The sequence below is a fragment of the Quercus robur genome, chromosome 2 (genome assembly GCF_932294415.1).
Source record: "Quercus robur chromosome 2, dhQueRobu3.1, whole genome shotgun sequence".
NCBI lineage: Eukaryota > Viridiplantae > Streptophyta > Magnoliopsida > Fagales > Fagaceae > Quercus > Quercus robur.
The window spans coordinates 13540884-13568670 of NC_065535.1; the positions used below are offsets into that span (position 1 = coordinate 13540884).

The following is a 27787-nucleotide window of genomic DNA, read 5'->3' on the forward strand; positions in this document are numbered from 1 at the left end:
TTTTCTAGTTGGAGAAAAGATTAAAAGTCCATCTATTTTTTTTAGGGGTTGTTACTTCCAAGAGGGTGCAGAGGTAAAGATGGATTTGGTCAATCCAAGGTAAAACTACTAGTTTTAAAGACTTGAGGTAGGTCAAATTCTTTTAATTGGTCAATATGTATTTCTGGCTGTGAACATCCTGTTTGGTTTTATTTTGATATTTATCCTAACATTACTAAGTAGCTCATGAACTACTACTTCCTCTCTATCCTCATCCCTTTTCAACTTTCTCATCTTTTACAATCTTTGTTTTTAGATTTTGTTCTCAATATAAAAACTGGTTTGAGTATGGAAAAAAAAATGTAGTTGTGATTTTATTTGCAATAAAACCAGGCTTGTAGTTTTTTATTTATTTATTTTATTTGCATTATATATCCACATTTAAGGAATGATAGAGGATTAGTCTTGCTACAATTTCTGTTGTGTGAGTGCAACTCATTTTATGTGGAAGTCTATGTACTGTGAACTTCCAAAGTCAATATGCTCTTTATTTTGGAACTTAGCATAGGGATAAAATGAAATAATTTCTATGGTAGGTTTAAAGTGGGTTTATTCTATATAGTTTTTGTTTCAACCAAAGTTAAATTCTGGTTTCGGTGTTGTTTGTTTGCCCCTTGTAGCTTGGATGGTGGGAAAAATCTAAATTGGGATTAATTCATTGAATAAAAAAGATTAAATCAATTATATGTTATATTGTTCATGGCTGATGTGGGCTCTATAATTTGGTCAACACTTCCTAGCCTAATATACTAAGAATGAAAAAACCACAAAAAAAAAAAAAAAAAAATTATGATGATAATGATAATTATTATTCTCACTATAGACTTTTGTTGTTAAGGAAGTAAATTGATGCATTCTATTCATACCTTCTTTACTTTATCTTTATGCACTAATTATCTTAGTAGTTTATAATTTAGACTTCGCTTTTGCAGGATTAGCAGCTTGCTGTAAGTTTGGATTCCTCTTTTCGTGAGGCGGGTAGTGAGTTGCTAAAGGGTGAGTAAAATCTGCTTCATAATATCCTACTACCCTATAATTATATGTCAAAATTACTGTTGTGGTGGGTTGTTGATTTGGAGTAAGCGGGTGGCTTGCATGGTGATATAAGGTGGTCTACTTTTCATTATTGGGAGTGTTGATTGTTATTTCTTTAAAATGTGTTCTTAGTTGGCTATAGATTGAATTTTTATTTTGTGTTTGTTTTATGTCTTTCATGGAAAATATGATTTGTAAAAGTGGCCAAAAGGCCATTTGGCAATAATTGAGAAGCATGAGATACATACTTGTGGTTCCAAAAGCTATGCCCAAATGGTTGATCTCCTTGTAAGAATTAAAATTTATATATTAGTAACATGCCAAAAAATAATCAAACTTAAATCATTTTGCGTTATAAAGTAGAAGTAAATGTGTTTCAACACCGTTGCTCTATTTTTCTGAATGTAATGACATTGTTGTTGGAAAAAAAAAATGGAAAGCCAGTAGACATGACAAATAATAGATTTTGTTGTTGTTGTTGTTGTTGTTGTGTTGGACAAATAAGTAAATAATAAGATGCACCATATTTTAGGGTTAATAATATGGTGCTAGACCCCCAAGGACATTAGTTGTGGTTCAATTTGTCAAATCTAATAATTACAAGCTTATGCAAACAAGTTGTTGATTTTGCATTCAGCAGTCCTATATTTGTTGATTTCCTCAGGCTTAGATCACCATTCTATCACCAAAATGGCATTAGGGTTTTTTAGGCAAACATGCACTATTTTTGGCATTAGAAAGTCTAATACATTGGATATGAAAGCTAAACTTTTTGACACTTCTGTGGTGGAATTTTCACATTTTTATTAACATAGAATTGTCAAAATTTGTTAGTAAAATGAGTCACAAACTCACACATCAAAAGCCTATAAATGTGATGTGTGATAAATTATTAATGAAAGGAACCTTATATCTCACTTTACTCTTGATAGTGTAGTCAAAGATTGTTATATATGTTTTTTGCCTTTATAGCCACTCAGGAATTAGTTTTCTTTTAGCAAAATAAGACAATTGGGTTTATTTGAATTTGAGAAAGAAGTAGAAGAGAGGGGAAGGAAGGATGGAGAGACATAAAATATTTTGATTTGTAAGGCATAGTAATTGATTGATACTAAAACTTCTCCTATGCTAGCAAAACCAAGGGATGCTTGAGCTTCCCTTAAATTAGGTTTGGTTTGCCAAGTGTAGCAAAGAAATCTATATATATACACACACTCACACACATATTCATTGTTCACTCTTTTGTTAAGTCAACTGAATGCTTTGGTTTTGGCTCCTCCTATTATTCAAAGCATTGGATGGGGATCTATTTTTTTACATATTTGGCCTTCTTGGACTAGCTTGGTAAGTAGCTCTTCTAAACTTAGAAACCATTCCATTTACCTGCTTCTAATTTAGTCAAGGAACTTATTAGTTATACATTAAGGAAATAAATATTTGTTCATTTGAAACAAAAAAAAAAAAAAAAAATTATATTCCTCTGTCTTACTATAATGCACTTGCTTGATTGAATACTTGAATTAGTGTTGTAGTCTTTCTTGAATATGTCGATTTGAAAAAAGTTGTGACTTTGTACCCTTTTTATTGCCACAAATTATGAAGGTTTCTGGGGTTTCAATTTCTTAAAGAAGGAAATGCTTCATTCACTATTGAACCCATTTCATGTGAGCACTAGATCCTTTTTTTTTTTTTTTTTTTTGGGCTTTATTTATTCTTTGTCATTTGTGAGATATGTGTGTGTGTGCGCGTGCGCGCGCATGTAAATAAGCTGGTTGTTTTCCATATAGATGACATGAAGTAGACTGGTTAATCAGAACTAAGGGCATAGTATATTGCAAATGTTATGCATTTTAATCATTTCATGCAAAATTGTTGTAGGTCATGCCACCTAAAATAATTGCTAAGTAGCGCGGAGAATAAGCTATTTAAATGTCTAAGTTACAGTTACATGATTTTCAGAAGTAAGAACTTATCATGAGAATTTCTCATAATCCTTGTTACTTACCCTATTTAGGTTTTCAGCTAATCAGTAATGACTTCATTGCTGCTTCCACCATCACCTCCACTATTAACACATTGCCCTAGCCACCCATTGTCCAACCACTCTATGAACACTATCATCATTACAGAATCCCTTTGTTATTTTTTCTTAACTTTTGCTACCACTAGCACCGTTTTTACTACCATGTAATTGCCCCTGCCGCTCCCACCACTGTTAAAACCTTTCATCACCGAGATTACTAGTGCAGTTGCCATGAGAACTACCAATACCTTTTCATGTATGTCACCAAATACTATTATCATTTTTATTCCTTCACACTAGTTTTTGTGGATAAGTATGCTAATATTTAATGGTATTTTCCACAATACTTAAATGGACTTGTTAGATATTATTACTAATGTAATAAATTATACCCTAGTTGCTGATACTGATACTAATACTAATCCATAATTCTTTAATCCTTGTGCTATAACCATAGAGGAAAGAGAATAGTGAAAGATGTGAGAGTATTACGTGGTTCGGCCACAAGGCTTGCATACATGGAACAAGAACCAAAGGGTTACATTTTCTTCATTCACTTGGATGATGAATCATTACAATAGAACCCATTTTTATAATGGAAATTATATACACTACAATCACATTTTTGAATTAATTGCTTCAATCCTATGATTTTCTTTGGAAATCAATTTCTTGATTGATTCTAATACCATGATTTTCTCCAATAATCAAATGCCTTGATTTTTTCTTCACTAAGATGGAAAGTATATACTTTCCTACAACTATGTTTCCTATTATATCATTTCTTATATTTTTCTTAGGTTCATCTCCCACATGGCATGAATGTTTTTTTCCCCTTCTTTTAAATACCTTTTAGGGGTCCCAGTCCACTTCTAGGACACAAATAGAGAATACATCTTTTTCGAGAGTTAGGTGGCTCATTGAAGGAATGAAGCAATTTTTTTTCTTTTCCTTCTTTGGTGTTCTTTACTCTATTCTTTTTGTGGACTCAAAATGAGGTAAGAGATATTTCTTGGGACAGTGACTTAAATTACTGGGTCAATGGAAACCATCTCAATTAGCATTTTTAGTGCAATCCTTAAAAAACCACGATTTGTGGCTAAGATTCTGATATGCTATGCCAAAAATGGTCAATATATGTCAACCTAACACACTGCATATCTGACTATGATGAACCTTTTACCAACCACTTCTCCTAAGACCCCATTAAAGTGGGTGCTTTGTGGGTTGGATACAGCTTTTTTAGACTCTTTAAAAAAAAATTATAACCTTTTTAGACATTAAAACAACTGATATTGACATCATCCAGTGTTTAGTGCAGATGTTACTTTAGGTCATACTTTGTCTCCTTGACTCCTTAAAAACAGGAGTTTTGTGCACTGGATACAACCATTTTAGACATTATAACAACTGATATTGACATCACCCCGTGTTTAACACAAACGTTATTTTAGGTCATACTTTGTCATTCAACAATTAGTGTCTCAGGTCATTTTTGACATTATCAAGGCTTCTTTTAAATTATATGAATATCTTTTCTTTTGACTTATATGAAGAAAGATAGTAAAATTCTTATTCATATATTGGGTAACTTTTATTTTATTAGTTTAGCGTTTGTTGATAACTTCTCAGATAACTCATGTAATTACCCTTGTTTTTCTTTTGGATCTTGTATAACAGGAAGTACCATGGAAGTCATTTTTCCAAAGTCAAGCTGTATGGGCGATGATATATACTCATTTTTGTGGAAGCTGGGGTCACTATACTTGTCTGTCTTGGCTTCCTACATATTATAGGTAAATTATGACCTTTTACTTGCTTATTGACCTTACTTTTGGCTATTTCTAGGAGTAGCGCCTTGAGACACTCTACATCACCTTACCTGTTTCTTTTGTTACCTTCATTGGACATTGTTTATCCATTCTATGTTGTTAATTTTTTTTTTTTTTTTTATAAAGAAAATCTAATAGAACAACATTCGCAAATAAGAACAATCGTACAAATACTTTTTGCCCTATAGAAATCATTGACATCACCTCTATGTTCCATGCATTGGGTAGGTGTCCAAGTGTCTAATTCTTTTGTTTCTTAATGTTTTCTACCATTTTGGAGTCAACAAATGCCATACCCTTACACATGCCACATTGTGTCAACATGGGAAATGCAGGATGACGTGAAGGGTCATGATTCATCCTAATTTAAGCTTAATTTGAAATTAAGATGCTGAAGTTGTTAACAAGAAATGATAGATTTGTAATACACTTTTGTGTATACTCTTTTTTTCTTTTGATAAGTACACTTCTGTGTATAATATTCTTTCTTTCTTTTCCTTTTAATTATTTTGGAGATTGGGTAGTTGGGAGGGTTTAACATTTTAGACATTTGGGATGTAATTATTGATATGGTGTATTTAAATATGTTTAGTTTGTTGGTTTAATGTGGTATTGTATTTGCTATTGGAAAATATGAATTGTGGTTCATTATAGGTGCTATAAATATGTATTGGAAAATATGTATTTTAGGTACATTAAGAAAAAAAAAATTATAGGTGCTAATTTTTTTTTTTTTTATTATAAAAAAGGACCAATTCCAGCGCTTTTGAAAGCACTGGCATAGGCCTTTTAAATTATATTCATTCAAGACCTATACCAGCGCTTTTGGGAACGCTGGAATAGGTGCTGCCTATGCTAGCGCTTTTAAAAGCGCTGGTATAGGTCTTTTAAATTATATTCATTTAAGACCTATACCAGCGTTTTCAAAAGCGCTGGTATAGGGCTTAAAAGGGCTATACCAGCGTTTTCAAAAGCGTTGGTATAGGGCGTATGCCTTTCCCAGCGCTTTTGAAAAGCGCTAGTACAGGTCCAGCGACCCTATACCGACATTCATTGTGCGATGGTTTGAAGCGCTGGGAAAAAAAAACACCGGGATAGGAATTTTGACCCTATCCTAGTGCTTTTTAGGGCTTTCCCAGCACTTTTAAAAATGCTAGGATAGCCCCGTTGTTTTGTAGTGATCACTTTGCATTTGCCACTATCCTCTAAATCATCCTCGTAGGCATGTCTATTATACCCTTAGGTTTTGTTGAGACATCAGTTACATTTATTTATTATGGTTGATTTGGAGGCACTCTTCAACCAAGTTGTATTTCGCCATAGTATTCACTCATCTTTTACTCTTTCAATCACATTAGGTAATTCTTCTTGGCCTATGACTTCTAATTCCTGCACTATCTCTCACAAATCAGCGGTCTCTAATATTCCTTTTATTCATGCTGCTAATGGATTCACCATGTCTATCACTCACTAAAATATATCATTATTCCACAAATGTCACTTCATGAAACATTTCTTTTTCCTAATCTTTCTCACAACTTACCCTTTGTTGGTCAACAATCCAAATTAGCACCATTTAATTGTGAAAGGAAAAAAGTTGAGAAGGAAAAATGGTAAAATAGTCAAAAGTTTTGATCCAAGGTGTAAGGTTGAATTTAATCAACCATGTGTTGGCTTTATTCCATGACAAATTTGCTTATAATATAGCACTTAGAAACCTTGTATTTAGGTGGGAATCATGTAAGGGTAGTGTGTGAGAGAGTGTGAAGAAATGCTCAAGATAGTGCAGTGAAGCAGAGACTCGCGGCTAGGACTCGCGGGTGGCTCGCGGCTTGCAAGCCGCCAAAAGTTGCTCACGTGCAGAGCATGCAGGGGAGCTGAACAGTCACGCCACCTGGAGCACTACACGACAAAAATCCAGACTGGCCATTAAGTTAGCTCGCGACTTAAACTCGCGACTCAGTCAAGTCGCGAGGTCAAGTCGCCAGCCAGCCCTGTTTTTGGAAAAACTGACTCTTCGTATTCCATTCTCACACCAGTATAAATACCCCTCATTCCCACAAGATATGTGTGGCTATTTAGAAAGAAAAACCCTAAGAGAGGTTTCTTCAAAACACCCACCCAATTAGAGAGAGCTACTCATTCTTAGAGAGAAATCTTTGTAGTCTCTTCTCATTCCCTCTCTCATTGTCATACCTATTGAGAGGAGATTTCTATCCAAACACTACCCACACCCATTCAGAGTGTTGAGTGTTTTTGGAGCTTTGGGAAGCATTGGAAGATGCCAAGGATGGCGGATGCTACGGTCTAGTAGCGGAATCCGGTAAGCTAGAAAAGAAAAAGGTTCGGCGCAACCTCGTTGGAGCAAGAAGCTTGGAGGGCTTAGGTACATCGGGTAGATTAGGCTTGGAGGGTCTATTGCTGTTCATGTATCCCAACTACATTTTCTAGTGGATTATTGACCGCTTGGAGGGCGGCGGAGAGGTTTTACGCCGAGGGCTTCGGTTTCCTCTTCGATAACACATCGCATGTTGTCTTTGTGTTTGCATCTTCCTTCCTCTCTATCTTTGCCTTTTTATTATCTGCTGTGGATTATATTTTGTTTTGGCTTAGATAGTTTTTAACCAATTTCGTATTATAGCATATGTTAAGTTTCCGCACACTAGTTGTTTGACATATTGCTTGAATTGGTTAAGTTGTAATTTGGGGGTCTAAACGTTCAAAGGTGTTTTGTACACGTTTTTGAACTTTCACAAGGATTGAGACTAAAAATAAGTATCTTAACTTTTAATCTTTACTATCAAAAGTGATACTGTATGGCTATTGCACCGTATCTTAATCCTTCAGTCAGTTATGTGAACTTGGAAGTACTCTCAAGTTTTCTCAAAATGGTTGCAACGTGTAGGATTCTCACAGAGAAGATCATTTGGATAGGGTGTAAAGTATGATGTTTGTTTGAACTTTGCTCCTTTCACCTTCTATGCCACCTCTCTCTGCTACTGTTACTTAGGCCTTTGAGTCTTTATAATTATGGAACTTTAGATTAGGTCATGCTACATTGTCTTGTCTTCAATTTTTAATTTCTAGTCGTCATTTAGGGTCTGTCTTGTCCTAGCTAGACTTTTCATTATATTGCATGTCAATTTGGAAAACAAACTGTATTTATCCTTTAATGATAGTGAATCTTTTTTCATATGCTCCATTTGATTCTATCCATTCTAATGTTTTGGGGCCTTCTCCTGTCTCCACTATGAAGACTCACGGTATTTGGTTATTTTTGTGGATGACAAATCTCGTTATACATGAATTTATCTTATGAATCATAAATATGAAATTCTTGACATTTATCAAAATTTTACAAAGCTGGTAGATACACATTTTTCCAACTCAATCAAAATCTTTCATTCTAATATTGCCATGAAATACAAACAAATTGATTTGTTAATGTCTTCGATGCTTATAGGACCTTATCTCATTACGTTGGTCTTGATACATCCCAGCAAAATGTTTGAGCCGAGCTTGATTATATTCATGCTCTCCACATCTGGGGCGAACCATCCCTAACTGCAATGAGTGCAATCTATACCATGAATTGCATCCTTTCATCTATTCTTGATATGAAGTCTTTCGTATGAGCGTCCACAATATGCCTCAATTCCAAATTATTCTATGCTGAAATTCTTTGGTTATGCATGTTTTGTTCTTCATCAACCTCATTCCAGTCACTTGAATTGGCATGAACAGTGATTCATATCTTCCCTAGTGAGCTTCTCCACCATTGTGTCCCTTTGATTTTTTCATGACAATGCTCATGTTACCCCTTCTGTTCATCTTAATCTTTGTCTAGTTTCTGCTGTGACGTGTGAGATTTTTCTTTGATTTAAGAACCCATAAGCGGCTGACTCTATTGTACGTAATAACTTGTGTTTGTTGACTCGTAGTTCTTCTTTGATACACGTGAGAATCAATACAGAAGAAACGAGCAAGCTTCCAGTAAAGTGCTCATATATTGTATCAATATTTTGTCCTTGTTGACCTGAACCAAAGTTGAATGTGAATATTGTGCAATTATCAATTGGTGTTAAGTTATATTTCCCTTCTGCACAGGGGACAAGAGCTATGCCCCACAAGCCACTTATCTATGCATTGCAAATGAAAAATGTGGTGACAAGGCGGCAAGCTACGAGCCATTTCCTCTAGCTGAAAGTGCTAACAAACGGTAAGAACATTGAACAGAGTGAGTCAAGGTGAAGTTTTTAATAAACTAACGAGTATTTTCTTGGAAGATTAAAATAGATGGTAATAATAAATTAATAACAAAGCTAAAGGCATGAAACCTGAAGGCAAATTGAGTAGGATATTCCATTCCCTGAAGAATCTAAGATATGTCTATATGTGATTTGGAACCTGGGGGTCTTCTCATCTAAATATCTTGATAACCCCATTGTAGTCCTCATTGGGACCTCCTTAGAAGTTGTAATGGAAGCATGTACCTATCAACATTCTGATTTAAAAAGGGAAGAGAAAAATTCAGGAATGGGATTTGTACTATAGTTTAAGATGGCTATAATTCTTAAATTGGCAAATAATCTCTTACCTGTCTTTGCATTTGCACTGCGCTTGGCATGGTTGGTGTAGATAGTTCTGCAACGGGTCTTCCACTCAAAAGTTTTGCGATAATGTCAATCTACACACGCACTGATGATTAGAATGTATTTTACAAAGTCTAACTTATCAGAATGAAGTGACTAATGAACTAATGACGATATGAGAAGCTGTTGACTTGCCAAGGAGAGTAAAAACCTTGAACTGCTTATATTAGAATTCCATAGATCGAGTATAATTCTTAAAAGCTCAATGGAGAAAATGCCACCCTCGATCGCTCCAACCGCGGTCCCATGGAACACGCTGCTCTTTGTTTTTACGGCAATCAAAGCTCCAATCATGGCTCCCATTTCTGCACCAACTATAAACCGGAACTCTGTCATTTTTAGCTATTCAATTATTACCTCAGTTTTTATACATGTACATGTACAATACTTTAAAAATGACATTTCCTAATATAAAACTATAACACAATGGTAAAAACTAGATGCCCATTAATAAAATCAACGCTAATATACCAATATGAAGTTATGAACCCATTGGAATGACTGAGAATTCATTAAAAAACTTGAAAGCTTGTTAATATGAATGTAAAAACTGAGAGTATTCCTGGGTTTTTATTTATACTACTTGGTTGTACAATCAAATGGAACAAAATTACAAAATGACTCATTAAAAAGTTACTAACCCAATGCAAATAAGAAATTGAAAATCACACAGAAGAGGATGCATAAAACTGCAGAAGCTGCGGAGTAGCACAACTCCTTCATATCAATTTGGCAAATTTCTAGTCTAGAAAACAGGAAGAAGAAGAAGAGGGCAAGTATAATTCCTTATGCTCGCAAAATATATCAAAATTAGGCTCAAATAGCAGCTTCTTTATGTAAACTTGCAAAGGTATATTACTACTCTACATGCCAAGAACTATCATGCCCAGAAGTAAGAAGTTGTCTAAAGTTGGAAAATAGAATGGGTTTGAACGAGTATACGTGACAAGGAAATTCCATTCCTCTAACCAAAAAAAAAAAAAAAAAGAAATTCCATTCCATGCTAGAAAAAAGAACATGCCGCCACAGAAATCAACATATAGTAGTGTTTGCTTGGTTTCTAATCTAGTCAAAGTCGTCTAAACTCCAAAGGAAAATACGAGATTAATTACCAACTAACAAAGAAAAGTAAATTCTATTCATTCCCTTATATATGGTTTTTTTAAAATCACAATTGAGATTTGTTAATGAACAAGATCAAATTAATTATGTTAACGTATATAGTGTTGTGCACTTTAGGCCTAACTAGATTACTTGTATAGTACACATTCTTGTGCTATACTCTTACTTGTATTGCACACATATGTCCCCTATATAAAGACACTCATGTATATTCTTTCACTATGAAATACGATATTATTGCATTCAGTATTTCTAACATAGTATCAGCGTCACTGCTTTGACCTTTTCTTAGCAGTCTTGTCTTTATTGGTATTACTCCATTCTCAACATCGTTTCCTCCGTCACAACAGCCATTGCAGCCTCTTGCCGTTGAACCTCCAACGTCTTCCAGCCATTGTCTTTGGGTTCCGGACTTGCAACTATTGTCGTTGAGGAGCCCCACACCGTAAAGACGTCTCATCACCGCCGTGAATATTGCTCCGATCACTTTTCTGCAGGTACCATTGAGATCGTCTTGTGCTGACCTACATGCTTGTGGAAGCCTCGAAGCCAACGTTGACCTCACGCGTCGCTCAAAGGTTCTGCGTTGAAGTCCCACGCGCCCCACATGTCGTCGTTAGCTCCAGGCTGACGTCACCCGTGACATAAGCGGTGCCAGGTCAGCCCTAGCTTATGTCAGCATCCAGTTATCTGTTGATGTCAGCGCCACCTCATCTCCATTGACCGTTGACTTTGACTGCACCGTTGACTTTTGTAGTCTAGGTTCTCCTTACCAGTTTTCGCGTAAATTTCATTTTGTAGTCTATTTTTGCATATTGTGTCTCTAAATGGATAAAAAGAATATTTTTCTTCCTCGCCCTATAGTTATATTGGAGGGCAATAAGAATTACTTATCTTGGTCTCAAGTTATGTGCAGTTTTCTTAAGGGTCGCATGCTCTGGCAATATTGTACTAGTGCAATCACTATTCCTGTTAAGGGGGGCAAGTGAAGAAGATGCTCCCTTCCTCAGTCGCATGATTGAATGGGATAGTCACAACCACATGATCCTCACATGGATTTGGAACACTTCCATTTCCTCCATCTCCAATATGTTGGGCAGCTTTGATGATGCAAAATCAGCATGGGATATGTTGGCCAAAAGATTTTGCATTACTCACAGATCCATGAAATATCAGTTTGTGGTTGAATTGCATCAATTCAGGCAAGAACCAGGGCAATCCATCACTGACTACTATGATTAACTTCGCTTCATTTAGGACCAAATTAACCTTTCTGATCCAGTTTGGGCATGCTTAAAAGACGCTCAGCAATATGCTACCGTTAGAGATGAATTTCGTCTCTATGAATTCCTGATGTCACTTCACAAGGACTTTAAGCCCATCCGAGGTCAGCTTCTTAATCGTAGTCCTCCTCCCTCTCTTGATATTGCTGTAAATGAGTTGGTTAGAGAAAAAGCTCGTCCTGCAACCCTTCAAGCCCAGAATAAGCTTAATGTTCTGGCTATTACTCCTTCTGCTCCACCCATAGAGCAACCTCAGCAATTAGGTGATTCCTCTAGATCTAGCAATCTTCACAAGCAGCCTAACAAAAAGTTCTGTAACTATTACAAGTGTCCTGGCCACACTATTGAGACTTGTTACCGTCGCAACAAATCTACTGTTGTTGTTGCTAATACTGAGTCTACTTCGCCGATTCCTTCCATTTCAACTTTGTCCCAGTCTTTTGGATTCACTATCAACCTCTCCACCGCTACACTACAGGACATCACAGCTCAGACTGTTCGTATGGCTAGTAATGCATCTCTTTCCACTGCTCACTCAATTTTACCCAGTTAGTCTCAAACTTGGTTTTTTTGATTCGGCCTATTGCAATCACAAGACACCTCACTTGTCCTTATTCTTCAAACTTGACCCTGCACCACATCCTCTTAATATTCATATAGCTGATGGTTCCACCATGCATGGGAATAGTCTAGGTTCTATTTTGACCTCCAACATCTCTATTCTTGGGGTTTTCCATGTACCTTACCTATCCTATAATTTGTTCTCTGTGTGACAATTAGCTGAACTAGGATATCGCCTTATTTTTTTACTATTCAAGGTGTACGGTGCAGAATCCAAGGATGGGGCAAGAACTTGGGACTGGTCCTAGAGTTAGGCGTATGTTTTTCGTTGACAATCTTCATCTTCCACTTGTTACTCCTGTTTCTGTTGCTGCTGCAGTCGCTGTGGTTTCTTCATTACCTTCTCTCGCATTTTGGCATTCTCATCTTGGTCATGCACCCTCTTTTGAGGTATAACAGTTAGCTTCTAAGGGTTCGTTAGGTTCTGTATCCAAAGACACTTTTGATTGTACTTCATGCCAGTTAGGAAAACAGCCAGCTTTGCTTTTCAATAATAGTGAATCTATCTCTAATAGTATTTTTGAGTTAATTTATTCTGATGTTTGGGGACCTTCTCTTGATGTTTGGGGACCTTCTCTTGATGTTAGTATTGGTGGATCTCAATATTCTCGTTATAGTTGGATCTTTCCTATGAAATCTCATTCTGAAATTTTACCAATATACGGTAACTTTGCAAAAATGGTTGAAACACAATTCTCCAAACGTATCAAAATTTTTTGATCTGATAATGCTCTTGACTATACTCAATAAGCTTCTCAAGCTTTGTTACATTCCTATGGCACTGTACATCATCTAACTTGTTTAGGTACCTCTCAGCAAAATGGTCGAGCTGAACGAAAACTTCATCATATTCTTGACACTATTCGTGCTCTTCTTCTTTCTGCCAAAGTTCCTGCCCCATTTTGGGGTGAAGCTGCTCTTCTTGCTATTCATGCTATTAATTGCATTCCAAGCACTGTCATCCATAATCAAACTCCATATGAGTGCCTTTTTGGGTCACCCTCTGATTATCATCACCTTCGCTCCTTCAGATCTGCTTGTTTCGTTCGTCTTTAGCCTCATGAACACAACAAACTTAAGCCGTGATCTAGACTTTGTTGTTTCCTTGGTTATGGCGAAACTCAAAAGGGTATCGATGTTATGATCTTGTCTATCATCGTCTTCATGTTTCCCGTAATGTTGTCTTCTAGGAACACCGCTTGTTTGTTGAACTCTCTCGCTTTTGTTCTTCCTTGATTGCTTCCTTTGTTTTAGAAATCTTTCCAGAAAAGTCCCATGTTCCTTCTACAAATACTCTTGATCCTCCTTTGGACTTCTCTATCCAACCTCTAGATATTTTTGATGCTTCTCCTAGACAGGTTGAAGATGAATAGGTTGATGACGAGCTATCCCAACTTGAGCCTAGATCCCCTGATCTTGCTCTGCTTGAAGATCCTCCACAAGACATTCCACCTCATCACTCAACTCAGGTAAGATTCATTCTTGCACATTTACTTGATTATCACTGTTATACTACCCTTACTACACTCCACGAGCCTCACACCTATCGTGAGGCCTCTACTGACCCTTTATGACAGATTGCGATGAAAGAAGAACTTGATGCATTAACCAAAAGCCATACTTGGGATCTGGTTACTCTCCCTCCTAGATAGTCTGTGGTTGGTTGTAAGTGGATTTACAAGATCAGGACTCGCTCTGATGGGTCCATTGAGCGCTATAAGACTCGTCTTGTTGCAAAAGATTTTACACTGGAGTATGGGATTGATTATGAAGAGACCTTTGCTTCGGTTGCTCGTATTTCATCTGTTCGTGCCCTCCTAGCTGTTGCCGTTGCTAGTAAATGAGATCTTTTTCAGATGGATGTTAAAAATGCCTTCCCTAGTGGGGATTTGAGTGAAGAAGTTTATATGCAACCTCCTCCTGGTCTCTCTGTTGAATTAACCAAGGTTTGTCGCCTTTGACGTGCACTTTATGGCCTTAAACAAGCTCCACGAGCTTGGTTTGCCAAGTTCAATTCCACCATCTTTCGATTAGGTTACACTACCAGTCCTTATGATTCTGCCTTATTTCTTCGTCGCACTGATAAATGCACCATTTTGTTTCTCCTATATGTAGATGATATGATCATAACTGGTGATGACCTCAGTGGCATTCAAGAACTCAAGGAGTTTCTCAGTTAGTAGTTTGAGATGAAAGATCTTGGACATCTCAACTATTTCTTAATTCTTGAAATCACTCATTCCACAAATGGTCTTTATATTACTCAAGCCAAGAATGCTTCTGACCTTTTGTCTCGAGCTGGACTCACTGACAGCAAGACTATTGACACTCTAGTTGAACTTAATGCGCATCTGATACCCTCGTAAGGGAAACCATTGTCTAATTCCTCTCTTTACAGATGATTGGTTGGTAGCCTAGTTTATCTCACAGTTACTCATCTAGACATTTCCTATGTTGTTTATTAGGTGAGCCAGTATCTGTCTGCTCCACGATCGACTCACTATGCTGCTGTTTTGTGCATTCTTCGATACTTGAAGGGCACTCTCTTCCATGGCCTTTTCTACTCAACTCAGTCTCCTCTTGTACTTCGTGCATTCTCTGATACTGATTGGGCAGAAGATCCCACTGATCGCAAGTCCACCACTAGTTATTGCTTTCTCTTTGGTTCTTTTTTTTATTTCTTAGCGAAGTAAGAAACAAACCTTTGTGGCCCGCTCTAGTACTGAAGCAGAATATCGTGCCCTTGTAGATATCACATCTGAGCTCCTTTGGCCACGATGGCTTCTTAAGGACTTTGGTGTGTCCAGATCCTCTGCTATTCCTCTTTATTGTGACAACCAGAGTGTCATTCATATTGCTTACAATGATGTCTTCCATGAATGGACCAAATACATCGAGATTGATTGTCATTTTATCCGTTATCATTTTGTCCATGGTGCTCTCAAGCTCTTCTCAATCACATCCACCTTGAGTTTGAGGGGGGCTGTTAACATATATAGTATTGTGGGCTTTAAGCCCAACTAGATTACTTGTATAGCACACATTCTTGTACTACTCTTACTTGTATTGCACACATATGCCTCCTATATAAAGGTACTTTTGTATATTCTTTCACTATGAAATACAATACGCATTCAATATTTCTAACAAATTAATTTATACTTATAAAAAGACCTCAAAAGTTTCTAACATCTTACAACTACTTAACCTCTCCAAGCAGCTAGCACTAATACTACCTGCTACCTGTGGTCATCGGTCTTTTGAAATTATAAAGTTACTGTGTGTACAGTTATATAATATTTTCAGTTTCAATCACTAATGTAAACTGAAAGTGACAGATACTAAACTTTGAATAATTAATTTTATTTAACTACTAAAAGGACTTTGTTAGTTGTTTCACCCTCCTCAGATCCCTTTAATTCTAAGATAATTGTTGTCTATACGTTTCATCTATTGGTTTTACTTTTTTTTTGGTGGTAAATAATCTCAACTATTAAACTTAAGGGTTATATCTTTGGATTTCTACTTAAATTTAATCATTTGGTTATATTAACCAATATATTTGTCCATAAACTCCATACAAGTACAACCCACATAGTTAATTAGATTGCAAAACTTAGAGGGCATTTGGTTTGCTATGATGTACCCTTAGTGTGATGCACATTACAATGATGTGACATTAATATTTTTGATTTATTTTATTTTTTCTAACATTAACATAATCTAAAATTACAAATATATCACATTACCTTAATCTTATCACATTCCTAAAAAATGTATTTTTGTATTGAAATTATATTAATGTAAGATTACAATAATGTAATACTACGGTATAATGTCACAATGAACCAAATGCTCCCTAAGATCACATAAAAATTGTATCTAATTAAGCTTTGTCTATACCAAAATTTTTTTGTCAACGTCCTTGGGAGGATAAGAACTGATCTACAATTACAAGTCCATGTCATTTGAAGAACATTTAACACAGTAACAACAAAAAAAAAAAAAAAAGTAAACAAAAATAATTAGGCAAACATTACAACTTCTCAAAAAAGGTACATAAATGGATCAAGAAAAGTTACTAACCTACTGCAAAGAAGAAAGTTAAGATCACATTAAAGATTTTGCATATAAGTGCATAAAGCATGCAACAGCAGAACTCCCGTACTCTTTCGCCAGAGACCCAAAATGGGAAGGAAGAAACAGGATAGGTGCAAATGCCCATTGTTATGACGGGGGAATTATATTCTATCAAACTAGGCCCAAACAGTTCTTTTTTGAAAGTGAAAAATGTTGTAAAATAGCAGAAGCTCAAATTACTCAGATTGATTGTGAAAATATTTTATGCTTTAAAAAGATTTTGAAAAAAATAATAGGAGCGAATAGAATCAACTCAAAAGGAAAGAAAAAAGAAGAAGAAAAACACAAAAGCACCAAAATTTACATGGTTCAAAAAAAATTTATGTCCAAATTCTACTCTAACAAATTTGGACGAATATGTGTAGATGACCGTGTACCCAAATCACAAATACACACTTTTTTACAAACACAAAGATTAGAGATTGCACGGTCAACACCCTCAAAAAGATTTCTCTCTAACCAAACCAACAAACCAAAAGTTCACAAATAACGAATACAATACCAAAGGCATGAATCAAAGAGAGAACTACAAAGCGAATTTGCACCTAATCACAAAAGCCTCAGCACTGCCAAACAGGGCCGGCTCAAGGCCTAGGCCTAAGGCCCCACCAAAAGAAAAAAATTTCTTTAAAAAAAAGGCCCAATTTTTCATAGTTAAAGGTCTAAATTTTTATAAAATTATATATATTTTCTAAAGGTTGTACATTTTTTTTTATTAGTGATGTACAAATTTTACTATTGGCTTACAAATTGCCATGTTATTAATCACAAAAAATGTGATATAAACTTTCATTAGTTAAATTGATGAAGTTCATTAATGAAAGATAATATCACATTATATTTTGAACATTTTAAAGTGCTTTTAATTAGTGTATTTTTCTTTTTCATTTCTATTAAGACTCTCAAAGTATAAGACCAATAGAACCTTAACTCAATTGAAACCCTAAAATATTTCAAAAAAATGTTGCAAATGTTTTAAATCATCAATTATAGATTAATTTCCCCTAATAGTTTGAGACTTTGATTTTTGTAAATTAATATCCTACAAAACTGTACACCAAATAATATCTATCTCTCTCTCTCTTGAAATCAAAATATAAAATTAAAAATTAGATTACAACTTTATTTAACTATGCATCATCTTATATCTAAAATAAAGTATCTTTTTCAATTGCAATATATTTTTATTTCTTTTTATTAATATTTATAATTCAACTATGATATTCAATTCACTATATGAAATTAATATTAGTCCAGTTGGTATTATTTATGTATTTAATGTATCAAATTAACCTTAATTTGATTAGTATTAAATAATTTTATTTAATTAATATTTATATATTAAAGGCCTCGCATAAATTTTTCGCCTTAGGCCTCAAATTATGTTGAGCCGTCCCTGCTGCCATAGAGAACTCACAGCTAGCTGCAACTCTCTACCAAAACCAAAGAGCAAAGCCAAGTCGTACCCTCTCACAAATTAATCTGGCCGAGACTTTTTACATATAAGTGCTTGGTTAATTAAGTCAGCTACATGTAAATCCAAAAACCAAATAGTTGAGAGAGTCTGAATTGCAATAGCTTGGAAAGCAAAGTCAAAGCATCTCCACTGAAATTCCGGGAAAAGCCCATGTGGCTTTTTTATTTTATTTTTTTAAAATTGCACGCGGTGAAAAAGAAAGGAGTGCTTCCTCCGCGGTTCATACTTTGTAGTCAGCCTCAGGTCAGGTCTCGCCCTAGTCTTTTAGTATTTGAGCTTGCAATACACTCCAACTTTGCTCCATGGCCCATGAGACATCAACCTTACCAAATACCAACCCTTAATTAAAAAAGACTAATTAGTTTATGATTGTGCGTGATTTGCATGCTCATCTATTCTACCAAAAAAAAAAAAAAAGACTAATTAGTTTATTTTTGTGGTTGATCTTTAATGTATCATTCTACGCAATTGACAAACATTGGATCTATAAAGTTCTACGAATACTACTTAACAGATAATAAATGATTTCAAATGACCTGGATGTGATTGTTAGAAAATTCATATTCTCTCTAATTTCATATAGACTATGTGGGGAAAAAAATATTGATAAATTCCTTTCACGCATTAATACTTTGAAAAGAGTGAGAACCAAAGTTTGAAAAATGGATATAATAGAAGAAAACTTTTTATATTTTTTCTTATTTCACATTTGTGGTGGGTCTTATCATGAATTTAATGATTAGACCATACTATGAATATGAGAAAAGGAACACCAGTCTCATTGTTCCAAGAATACCTAAGAATTACTTATAATAAAAACATTAATTACATGGTAAACTAGCATAAAAGAAGAGAGAAAAAGTTTACAAATAAAAAGGAGAGGGAATTATGCAAGCCAGGACCTATTGGGAAGGCTAAATAAAAAGATTCAACCAAAGGAAAAAAAAAAAAAAAAAATGGAATGCCACTCAACGAGAGATGATCCAATGGTTAAACAATTCGACCTGCTGATGATCTAATGGTTAAGCAGCCAACTTGGCAATGGAATACCTACAAAACATAAAGATCAGCTTTGGTAGAATTGGCCCAAGCTCTCCGATACTTAAGTTGGTGGTGATCTTACTAGAGCAAGCATTATTTCTTAATACCTATCTCTGATCGAGAGAAACTAAATCCTAGACTTGCTTATTATAACCTATTTTGCTATTAATTTAATTTAGTCATTACCTTGGTTATGGCCATCAAGGGTGAGATTGGGGCAACTGCTCTTGTTGTTGGCCAAATTCTAGGCTTACGGTTTTTTAATGACTTAAGGGCTCAATGCCCCTAGTCCAAAGACTTTTTTCATTTGAGAATTTTTCACTTCTTTTGCGAAAGATTAGGAAATCTTGAATTTTTTTTTTTAATATACATACACAAACAAAGCTCATTAAATGCTACATGAAAATTTTGAATTAAAAAAAAAAAAACATAGAAACATGGAATAAACAAACAAACTTTAAGCTTAACCATGATGTTGCAAACCAAATGTGGAGTGAGGCAAAGTTGGGTCACTTGCTTCCTCTTGGTCCATTTAGGATGCTTGAGGCTTGGTGTGCTTAAACCTTGATTATGATGAAATGGCTTGGGCTTGCACTTGGAAGGCTTGAACCTTGATTATGATCTTTTGGTATCTGCTTGAAACGGCTTGGGCTTACACTTGGAAGGCATGCATCTTGTGAGCTTTTGGCCTTTGATGTTGATCATGCGTATACACCTTTGATGGGCTCAAGTGTTGGGCTTAGACTCATTCAAGAAACAAATTGGGCTTCCATTTCAAGTAGAGTTCAATATTAGGCTTTTGGGTTTGAGTTCATTCACAACATACAATGTTCAAACAATCATGATGGGCTCAAGCATTGGACTTGAGTTATCGTGGTTCAAACAACGGCCAAACAAATGCATAATGAAATGCAAATTACATGGACCAATCTAAAGGTAGGTTCTATGGGTCATTACAACATGGGTAGAAGGTAGGTTAAAGGTCCCCACAAGCTAGGACGTCGTACCTCCCAACTTGTGACGCCAGGAGCGCCGCGTTGGTCCGAATGGTACAGTTTGTCCCTATGAACCACCATGGCATAACCATGATGATCCTTGTCGCGGTGGGTGGTAAGTTCACTGCTAGGTATGTGAGTCTCAAGAAGACCACAATCCACGGCTAATACTACCGGGCTTCCGGCCTAGCACACAAATAAAATAAATTTCATTCAAGCAAATGATGCAAGAAATGCAATATAATGACATATTAGACATATTATATACAAAAAGCAATAAACAAACAATGACATGGTTGGCCACCATAACCTAATTGAAGTTTAGCCCTTAATATCCCCAGTGGAGTCGCCACTGTGAGAGACCGCGCCCCCGGCCCATTTTTATAGGATTGTTAGGCCAAACTCACGTGAATGGGTGGAGTCGTGTTATTGCCTCTCAAAATGAAGGTTCGACTAGTTATACTTTTCCCTTTAGATTAAGCGTTTTACAATGGAGTCGCCACTTATTTAATTATTGGAATAAATAAGAAAACCAAAAATTGAAAAATTCCTCATTTTATTAATCTGTAATTGAATTTACATTGATCATAGGAAAATTACATGACTTTGGTTCTAGATACAATATAAGATAAAGTACATGGCTTTGTTTCCTAGTTACGATCTAAAAATTGGAAATCACATGTATAAGCATTTAATCTACTAACCCTTGATCTAAGCTCGGAGGCTATGTTACAAGGTGGGAAGGTGTTAGGCACCCACCTTGCCTGGTGAAACCAAAGGTGGGAAGGTGTTAGGCACCCACCTTGCCCGGTGAAACCAGTCTTCTAGATTATGATAGCCAATATTCATATCATATCATTCAATATGTCAATCAATTTATATGTTGAATTTAATGTGTGTGCATTTGATAAACCCTAATTCAATTTATTAAACATTGCATTTGGATTGAAAAATAAATTCTAGTGAATGTGTGTGGATGGTGATAACCTAGATTCAAGGATTTGAAAGAATTATTAAACAAACATGTTTTTCATATTTTTGATGTGGATTTAAGATTAAATCTAGTAATATGCATGAACATGTGATGAACAACCAAGAACATGTGAAGAACATATAAGAACAATTAAAAATATTCAAACATATTCAAGAGAATTATAATACTTTAATCTTAAATTTTCATCATGACAACATAAACAAACAATTAGGGAAGGGAATTATACCTTCATGCAAGATCCATATGGTGGAGGAGGAGACTCTTAATGGAGGTCCTAAGGGTGGAGGAAAAGAAGAGCTAGGAGAGGGAGAGTAAGTCTCACTCAATACCTTGAGTCTCAAGAAGATCAAGATATGACAAGACTACTCAACTTTACTAGAACTCAAGAGAAGAGAAGAGAGAGGGAGGTTTTTTTGTATGTCTTGAAATGAAGGAGATGGGGGGTTTATATAGTAGTGGTGGAGAAAATATGAATAGAAGGTCATTTAATGAGAGTTGATAAGGAATCATGAACCTAGACTTCATTTTAGCCTTTAGGAAAATTTGGTGCATTAAATGTGGAGATTTATGAGAGTAAAGAGCAAGCAAAGTTCGGTTTTCCCGTAGCTGCTGTCACAGCTTATAGAGCCAACTTTGAAAAATCATATCTATCTTAATTTTGATTGGAACTGTCTCATTCTTGTACTCAAATTGAAGCCTCGGATGTCTAGTTTTTGGAAAAATTAACCTCATTCACAGATTCAAAATATTCTGAGAGATATCGATGAAATGGTGAGCAGAGGTCATTTGTTAGAAAACGGTTTCAGCACAATTAACATTAATAGGTCACAAATTAGCTCCCAATTAACATTAAATGGCTCCAATCACTCCCATTTCAGACTTAATTTATTCCAAATTTACTCTAATTAAAAGATAATTTCACAAATTACTCATTGAATAATTAATATTTAACTATCTAGTTAATTAGGTATATGCAACCCTACCGTAAAATATAGTCCTAACCAATCAAATTATGACACGTCATCGATCTCAAATTGATTATACTTATAACCAATTGAAATCAATTGTTCATAATTACATATAGTCAGACTCAATTTGTGATAGTGCATCTCAACTATTAAAACTTGATTTGATGATAACTTTCAATCTGATGGTCCGATTAGGGCTCATGACCAGTCGATTTGATTGTTACAATATCAAAATCATTTTGATAAAATGAGATTAAGGATCTAATGACCAGAATCAAGATGCATATTTCCAATGTAAAATTACCTTTTTACCCTCCATGTGAGGTTAAATACGGGTTGCAAAATAGGGTGTCAACAGAACCAGCTCAGTCAGAGGAATCTTATCAATATCCTTTGATTCCTCTATTGCCGTGATCTTGTCATGGAATCTATCGGGTAGAGATTTGGGCACCTTCTTTACAATTTTGGGTTCAGGAATGATTTCCCGAAGATTGAAGGCTAAGTTCACTATGTCTTTTAGCTTGGCATAGAACTCATCGAATGACTCATCCTTCTTCATTTTTATCTCTTCAAAGCTTGTAGTGAGCCTCCGAAGTTTTGAATCTTTGACAACCTTTGTACCTTCATAGGTTGTCTGGAGGATGGTCCAAGCCTCCTTGGCAATTTCAGTTGAGGATATCTTCTTGAACTCCTCATTGGTGACTGCACTGAACAAAGCATTCAATGCTCTGCTGTTGAAATTTGCCGCCTTAATCTTGGCATCATCCCAGTCGGCTGGCGCTTCTGTAAGCTTAGTCAAGCCTATCTCCATAGCTTGCCATACTTTCTCATCTAAAGACTGCAAGAAAGCTCTCATACGTACTTTCCAGTATGCATAGTTAGTGCCATCAAATAAATGAGGTATGATTAATGATTGTCCTCTATCCATGACAAACAGGGGTCAATGGATCAACACAGCAAAGATTAAACCCTAATCAGAGTGTGTCTGCTCTGATACCACTTGATAGGCAATAAACTGAATGACCCCTTGTGATAGAAATTAATTAATTAATTAGCCATGTTATTAATTAATCAATTTATCATGCAAACGCGTGATAGCACAAACAAATCACTAATAAACTAATTATGCAGCGGAAAATAAATAACACGGTGATTTGTTTACGAATGGGGAAAACCTAACGGCAAAAACCCCACCAGGTGATTTTCAGGTCACCACTCCCGAAACTCCACTATTATCACAACAAGCGGCTACAAGTAAAGGAATCCCAAGTACCTTACCAACCTATAGTTAAACCCTTACCCCAATACTCAATTGGACTTGTTCTGTAGTGACAATTCCCCTTTCTGATGCACGACTCCCAAGTACATGACTAACCAATTGCGCGGATCCCAGTACGTGACTTCAATCACCAACTAAGAAGGTTGTTGGCTGCAAAGTTCTTCAGTTCATCCACATGATGAAGATTAAGAAGATGCTTGGTTACAAAACCCTACGGTGCACATATACAGCAACTTCTTCAAAAGAAAGAGATGAACTAAGGCAAAAACTTTGTCTCCAGTAACAATTTGCTTGAACAGAGTTTGCTTAATGCTTGTGCAACTTGTGAACTCTTTGACGACCCTTAAAACAATCCTTTTATATGTCTAGGGTTAGGAGAAAAGAAAGCCCAAAGACATATTCACGGATTCCAAGAAAACCATATCAGAATTCTAAAATTCTTAAACCTCGACAGATAGAAGGTGTCAAGCAGCTGTTGAGAAGGTGTTGAGCACACGGGGCTTGAGCAGCTTTCTTAAGCTCGATAGATGTAACTGTCGAACTTTAATGAATTTTCACTATCAGCTTGTTTTCTTGGACAGACTTGAAGGATTCAACACTTGATCTTAAAACATGGGTTCTTGAAGTATTTAAACACATCCTAAATCTACCCAAATATAAGTAAAGTGCGTTTTATCAAAGGATAAGCCAATTACATAAAATAGTGACATATATTCCTAACAAGTGAAACATATATGTCCTAACACATATATAGTCATTATTTTCATAAAAAGGAGTATTTGTATCAATACTGTTGGAAGCAAAACTATGTCAATTGACATCACTCTAGATTTGCCACTATCCTCTAATTCATCCTCGCGGGCATGACTATTATACCCTTAGGTTCTGTTGAGACACCAGTTACATTTATTTATTATGGTTGATTTGGAGGCACTCTTCAACCAAGTTGTATTTCGCCATAATATTCACTCATCTTTTACTCTTTCAATCACATTAGGTAATTCTTCTTGGAATGTGACTTCTAATTCCTCCACTATCTCTCACAAATCTATGGTCTCTAATATTCCTTTTATCCATACTGCTAATGGATTTACCATGTCTATCACCCACTCAAAATATATCATTATTCGACAAATGTCACTTCATGACACATTTCTTTTTCCTAATCTTTCTCACAACTTACTCTTTTTTGGTCACGGATCCAGATCAGCACCATGTAATTGTGAGAGGAAAAAGTTGAGAAGGAAAAATGGTAAAAAAGTTAAAAGTTTTGATCTAAGGATTGAGATTAAAAATAAGTATTTTAACTTTTAATCTTAGCCATCAATAGTGATATTGCATGGTTATTAATGCACCCTATCTCAATCCGTCCATCAATTATGTGAACTTGGAAGTACTCTCAGCGTTTCTCAAAATGATTGCAATGTGTAGGATTCTCATAGAGAAGATCATTTGGATAGGGCGTAAAGTATGATGTTTGTTTGAACTTTGCTCCTTTCACCTTCTATGCCACTTCTCGCTGCTACTGTTACTTAGGCCTTTGTGTCTTTACAATTATGGCGCACTTCGGATTAGGTCATGATACATTATCTTGTATTTAGCTTTTAATTTCTAGTCGTCATTTAGGGTCTGTCCTGGCCTAGATTTTTCATTATATTGCATGTCAATTTGGAAAACAAACTGTATTACCCTTTATTGACAGTGAATCTCTTTTCATATGCTCCATTTGATTTTATCCATTCTAATGTTTTGGGGCCTTCTCCTGTCTCCACTATGAAGACTCACGGTATTTTGTTATTTTTGTGGATGAAAATTCTTCTTATACATGAATTTATATTATGAATCATAGATATGAAATTCATGATATTTATAAAAAATTTACAAAACTGGTTGATACACATTTTTCTAACTCAGTCAAAATCTTTCATTCTAATATTGCCATGAAATACAAAGAAATTGATTTGTTAATCTCTTCAATGCTTATAGGACCTTGTCTCATTACGTTGGTCTTGATACATCCCAGCAAAATGGTCGAGCCAAGCTTAAGCATCAACAAAGCCTTAATTATGTTCATGCTCTGCTCATCTGGGGCGAACCGTCCCTAACTGCAGTGAGTGCAGTCTATACCATGAATTGCATCCCTTATCTATTCTTGATATGAAGTCTTTTGTATGAGCGTCCATAATATGCCTCAATTCCAAATTATTCTATGCTGAAAATCTTTGGTTGTGCATGTTTCGTTCTTCATCAACCTCATTCCAGTCACTTGAATTGGCATGAACAGTGCTTCATATGTATCTTCCCTGGTGAGCTTCTCCACCATAGTGTCCCTTTGATTTTTTCACAATGACAGGGCTCATGTTACCCATCTGTTCATCTCAATCTTTGTCAAGTTTCTGCTGTGACGTGTGGGATTTGTCTTTGATTTGGGAATCCACAAGCGACTGACTCTATTGTATAATAACTTATATTCTGTTCCCTTATGTTTGTTGACTCGTAGCTCTTCTTTGAAACACGTGAGAATCAGTACAGAAGAAACGTGCAAGCTTCCATTAAAGTGCTCATATATTGTATCAATATTCTTTTTGACCTTTCTGACTTGAACCAAAGTTGAATGTGAATATTGTGGAATTATCAATTGGTGAGTTATATTTCCCTTCTGCACAAGGGACAAGAGCTGTGCCCCACAAGCCACTTATCTATACATTGCAGATGAAAAATGTGGTGACAAGGCGGCAAGCTACGAGCAATTTCCTCCAGCTGAAAGTCCTAACAAACGGTAAGAACATTGAACAGAGTGAGTAAAGGTAAAGTTTTTAATAAACTAATGAGTATTTTCTTGGAAGATTAAAATAGATGGTAATAATAATAGAGCTAAAGGCATGAAACCTGAAGGCAAATTGAGCAGGATGTTCCATTCCCTGAAAAATCTAAGATGTGTTTATATGTGATTTGGAACCTGGGGATCTTCTTATCTGAATATCTTGATAACCCCATGGTAGTTCTCATTGGGACCTCCTCAGAAGTTGTAATGGAAGCATGTACCTGATCAGTCACATTCTGATTTGAAAAGGGAAGAGAAAAATTAAGGAATGGAATTTGTACTATAGTTTAAGACAGCTATAATTCTTTAATTTGCGAATAATCTCTTACCTGTCTTTGCACTTGCACTGCGCTTGGCATGGTTGGTGTAGATAGTTCTGCAACGGGTCTTCCACTCAAAAGTTTTGCGATAATGTCAATCTACAAACGCACTGATGATTAGAATGTATTTTACGAAGTCCAACTTATAAGAATGAAGTGACTAATGAACCAATGGAGATATGAGAAGCTATTAACTTACCATGGAGAGGAAAAACCTTGATCTACTAATATTAGAATTCCATAGATCAAGTATAATTCTGAAAAGCTCAATGGAGAAAATTCCACCCTTGATTGCTCCAACCGCGGTCCCATGGAACACGCTGCTCTTTGTTTTTAGGGCAATCAAAGCTCCAATCATGGCTCCCATTTCTGCACCAACTACAAACAGGAACTCTATGTCATTTTTAGCTATACACAAGGTATAATCTATTCAATTATTACCTCAGTTTTATATATGTACATGTACAATACTCTAAAAATGACATTTCCTACAATAAACCTATAACACAATAGTAAAAACTAGATGCCCATTAATAAAATCAACTCTGAATATACCAATATGAAGTTATGAACCCATTGGAATGATTGAGAATTCATTAAAAAACTTTAAAGCTTGTTAATATGAATGTAAGAACCGAAAGTATTCCTGGGTTTTTATTTATACAACTTGGTTGTACACTCAAATGGAACAAAATTACATAATGACTCATAAAAAAGTTACTAACCCAATGCAAATAAGAAATTGAAAATCACACAGAAGAGGATGCATAAAACTGCAGAAACTGCGGAGCAGCACAACTCCTCCATATCAATTTGGCAAATATCTAGTCTAGAAAACAGGAGGAAGAAGAAGTAGAAGAAGAGGGCAAGTATAATTCCTTATGCTCGCAAAATATATCAAAATTAGGCTCATATAGCAGCTTCTTTATGTAAACTTGCGAAGGTATATTACTACTCTACATGCCAAGAACTTTCATGCCAAGAAGTAAGAAGTTGTCTAAAGTTGGAAAATAGAATGGGTTTGAACGAGTATCCGTGACGAGGAAGTTTCATTCCACGTGAGAAAAAAGAAAACGCCGCCACTGAAATCAACGTGCGTCTGCTTGGTTTCTAATCCAGTCAAAGTCGTCTAAACTCCAAAG

General features: G+C 35.7%; 1 protein-coding gene and 1 long non-coding RNA gene across 5 annotated transcripts; one reads left to right on the forward strand and one right to left on the reverse strand.

The window, feature by feature from the left end:
- Nucleotides 1-6059: 6059 nt before the first annotated feature.
- LOC126712469 (uncharacterized) lies at nt 6060-9029 on the forward strand. The gene is made up of 2 exons (XR_007651114.1): nt 6060-6570; nt 7687-9029. It is a non-coding gene; the product is annotated as an uncharacterized LOC126712469 (long non-coding RNA).
- Nucleotides 8333-27726, reverse strand: LOC126712468 (NEP1-interacting protein 1-like). 4 transcript variants are annotated; one of them, XM_050411799.1, is made up of 5 exons: nt 27371-27726; nt 26845-27023; nt 26655-26744; nt 26391-26561; nt 8333-9138 (listed from the first exon to the last, which is right to left on the reverse strand). In XM_050411799.1, the coding sequence occupies exons 1-5, from the start codon at nt 27450-27452 to the stop codon at nt 9016-9018; spliced, it is 645 nt and encodes a 214-aa protein (XP_050267756.1). In that variant the 5' UTR covers nt 27453-27726; the 3' UTR covers nt 8333-9015. The 4 variants fall into 4 exon arrangements, with proteins under 4 accessions (XP_050267756.1, XP_050267759.1, XP_050267758.1 ...); XM_050411802.1 differs by lacking the exon at nt 8333-9138 and adding an exon at nt 25315-26270 and having other exon boundaries at nt 26391-26546; nt 27371-27704; XM_050411801.1 differs by lacking the exon at nt 8333-9138 and adding an exon at nt 25315-26270 and having other exon boundaries at nt 26845-27014; nt 27371-27697.
- Nucleotides 27727-27787: the final 61 nt, after the last annotated feature.

Coding starts and splice junctions, on each gene's coding strand:
- LOC126712468 (XM_050411799.1), bottom strand. CDS start 27,452: ATGGAGGAGTTGTGCTGCTCCGCAGTTTCTGCAGTTTTATGCATCCTC. Junction 27,024..27,370: donor CAATTTCTTATTTGCATTGG/GTTAGTAACTTT, acceptor TCCTGTTTGTAG/TTGGTGCAGAAATGGGAGCC. Junction 9,139..26,390: donor CCTGCTCAATTTGCCTTCAG/GTTTCATGCCTT, acceptor ACCGTTTGTTAG/CACTTTCAGCTAGAGGAAAT.